The sequence below is a fragment of the Acanthisitta chloris genome, unplaced genomic scaffold (assembly GCF_000695815.1).
Source record: "Acanthisitta chloris isolate BGI_N310 unplaced genomic scaffold, ASM69581v1 scaffold10245, whole genome shotgun sequence".
Taxonomy (NCBI): domain Eukaryota; kingdom Metazoa; phylum Chordata; class Aves; order Passeriformes; family Acanthisittidae; genus Acanthisitta; species Acanthisitta chloris.
This window is the reverse complement of record NW_008672171.1, coordinates 132,630-133,889: the sequence shown is the minus strand read 5'-3', so window position 1 is coordinate 133,889 and position 1,260 is coordinate 132,630. Positions and strand designations below refer to the sequence as shown.

The window sequence follows — 1,260 nt, the reverse complement described above, 5'->3', positions numbered from 1 at the left end:
CAGCCGCTCCCGCCCGCGGCTGCACCGTGCCCGGGCACTGCCGTCCGGCACTTCCCGCTCCGCTTCCAGTGAGCAGGGAGATGTAAAGGACAGGGCTTGATTTTTTTTGAAGGGAATGCTGAGAAAGAAAGCGGTTCCCCTCCTGTAGCACGTTGCCTGGGCGTTCGTATGATGGAAGTTAAGTGAGAAACTGCAGCTTGAACTGATTTGGGAGAGAGAAAGGGGTAGGGGGAGGGCGAGAGGAAAGCAAAATAGCCAAATCAAACCAATGATTTTCCTGCAAAGTGCCGGGAAGTTTGTGGAGCACTTTCTAGAAATCGGGTCATTTCTCAGAGTCTCTTCTTGTCTTCCGAAGAAAGAGCTTGCTTTTGGATTGCCATGGATCCTAAAGAGAGTCTTAGACACACTTGAATAATTCCTCTGCTCGGGCTAGATCGGTGGGAACTTGGGAAGGAGCGTGTGTGCAAAGTAGAAGCCTTCGGAGCTCGCTCGTTGCTGTAATCTGTATGGATCTAAAAGTGTCACATTCAAGACATTTGCATCTGCAGCTTTTGATTTCAAGATTGCCGTTTCCACTTTAAGCAGCTGCTAGGAAACTGAAAACTTTTGGACCTACCTCTTACTGCTTTGGATACTTTTTTTTTTTTTTTTTTTTTTTTAATCTCCGTGGAATTGGTCTCGCAAGCGATCGGGATTGCTTTTAATATGTCAAAATGGGTCTGCTGACGCTACTCCTGCTCTTCGGATTTGCATTTTTGCAAGTCTGTGGTAAGTTCGCTTATTTTAGATATGTCATTTCTGTGCAGAAGTCCACCTCATCTGAATCTGATTTGGGACAGCACATGGACGGCATTATAAGCTTTAACGTTACAGAGCCTTAAGTTGGTTCTTGGTATAAAACTGGTATTTGGGGAGAGAGGGAGGGGTCGGAAGAGGGAGAATATATGTTTCCAATAAGCAGTCCTTCCCGTCTCCTAACTTAATGGAAAAACTGCTTATGAATGGAAGAATGTCAGCTTGAAGTAGTGAGGACAGAGTGAAAAAAACCAAACTACCGTGTTTAATCTTTTATTTGGGGGTAGGGAGCGGCAAGGAGAAAGGAAAGGCAGAGAGCTGGTTCTAGTTGACGCTACTTTGCCGCCTTCTATTGTTAAACTTTCCACCGGGAGCGGCCGCTGCTGAAATGAGTAGGTTAGCCCTGCCTCGGCTGCAGGTGAGGTGGCCTGACTGCTTTCCCAGGCCCCTCAGCGCCCGGTTTGG

The 1,260-nt window shown here is 47.3% G+C and overlaps 1 protein-coding gene across 1 annotated transcript in view; it reads left to right on the top strand.

Moving 5' to 3' along the window:
- Positions 1 to 183: 183 nt before the first annotated feature.
- Positions 184 to 1,260, top strand: part of LOC103801977 (roundabout homolog 2-like) — a gene marked incomplete at its 3' end in the record, with an annotated part of 44,849 nt that continues 43,772 nt past the window's right edge. The window contains exon 1 of the mRNA XM_009074415.1: positions 184 to 768. Within this exon, the coding sequence (XP_009072663.1) occupies positions 714 to 768 (55 nt within the window). The remainder of the gene's footprint in view (positions 769 to 1,260) is intronic.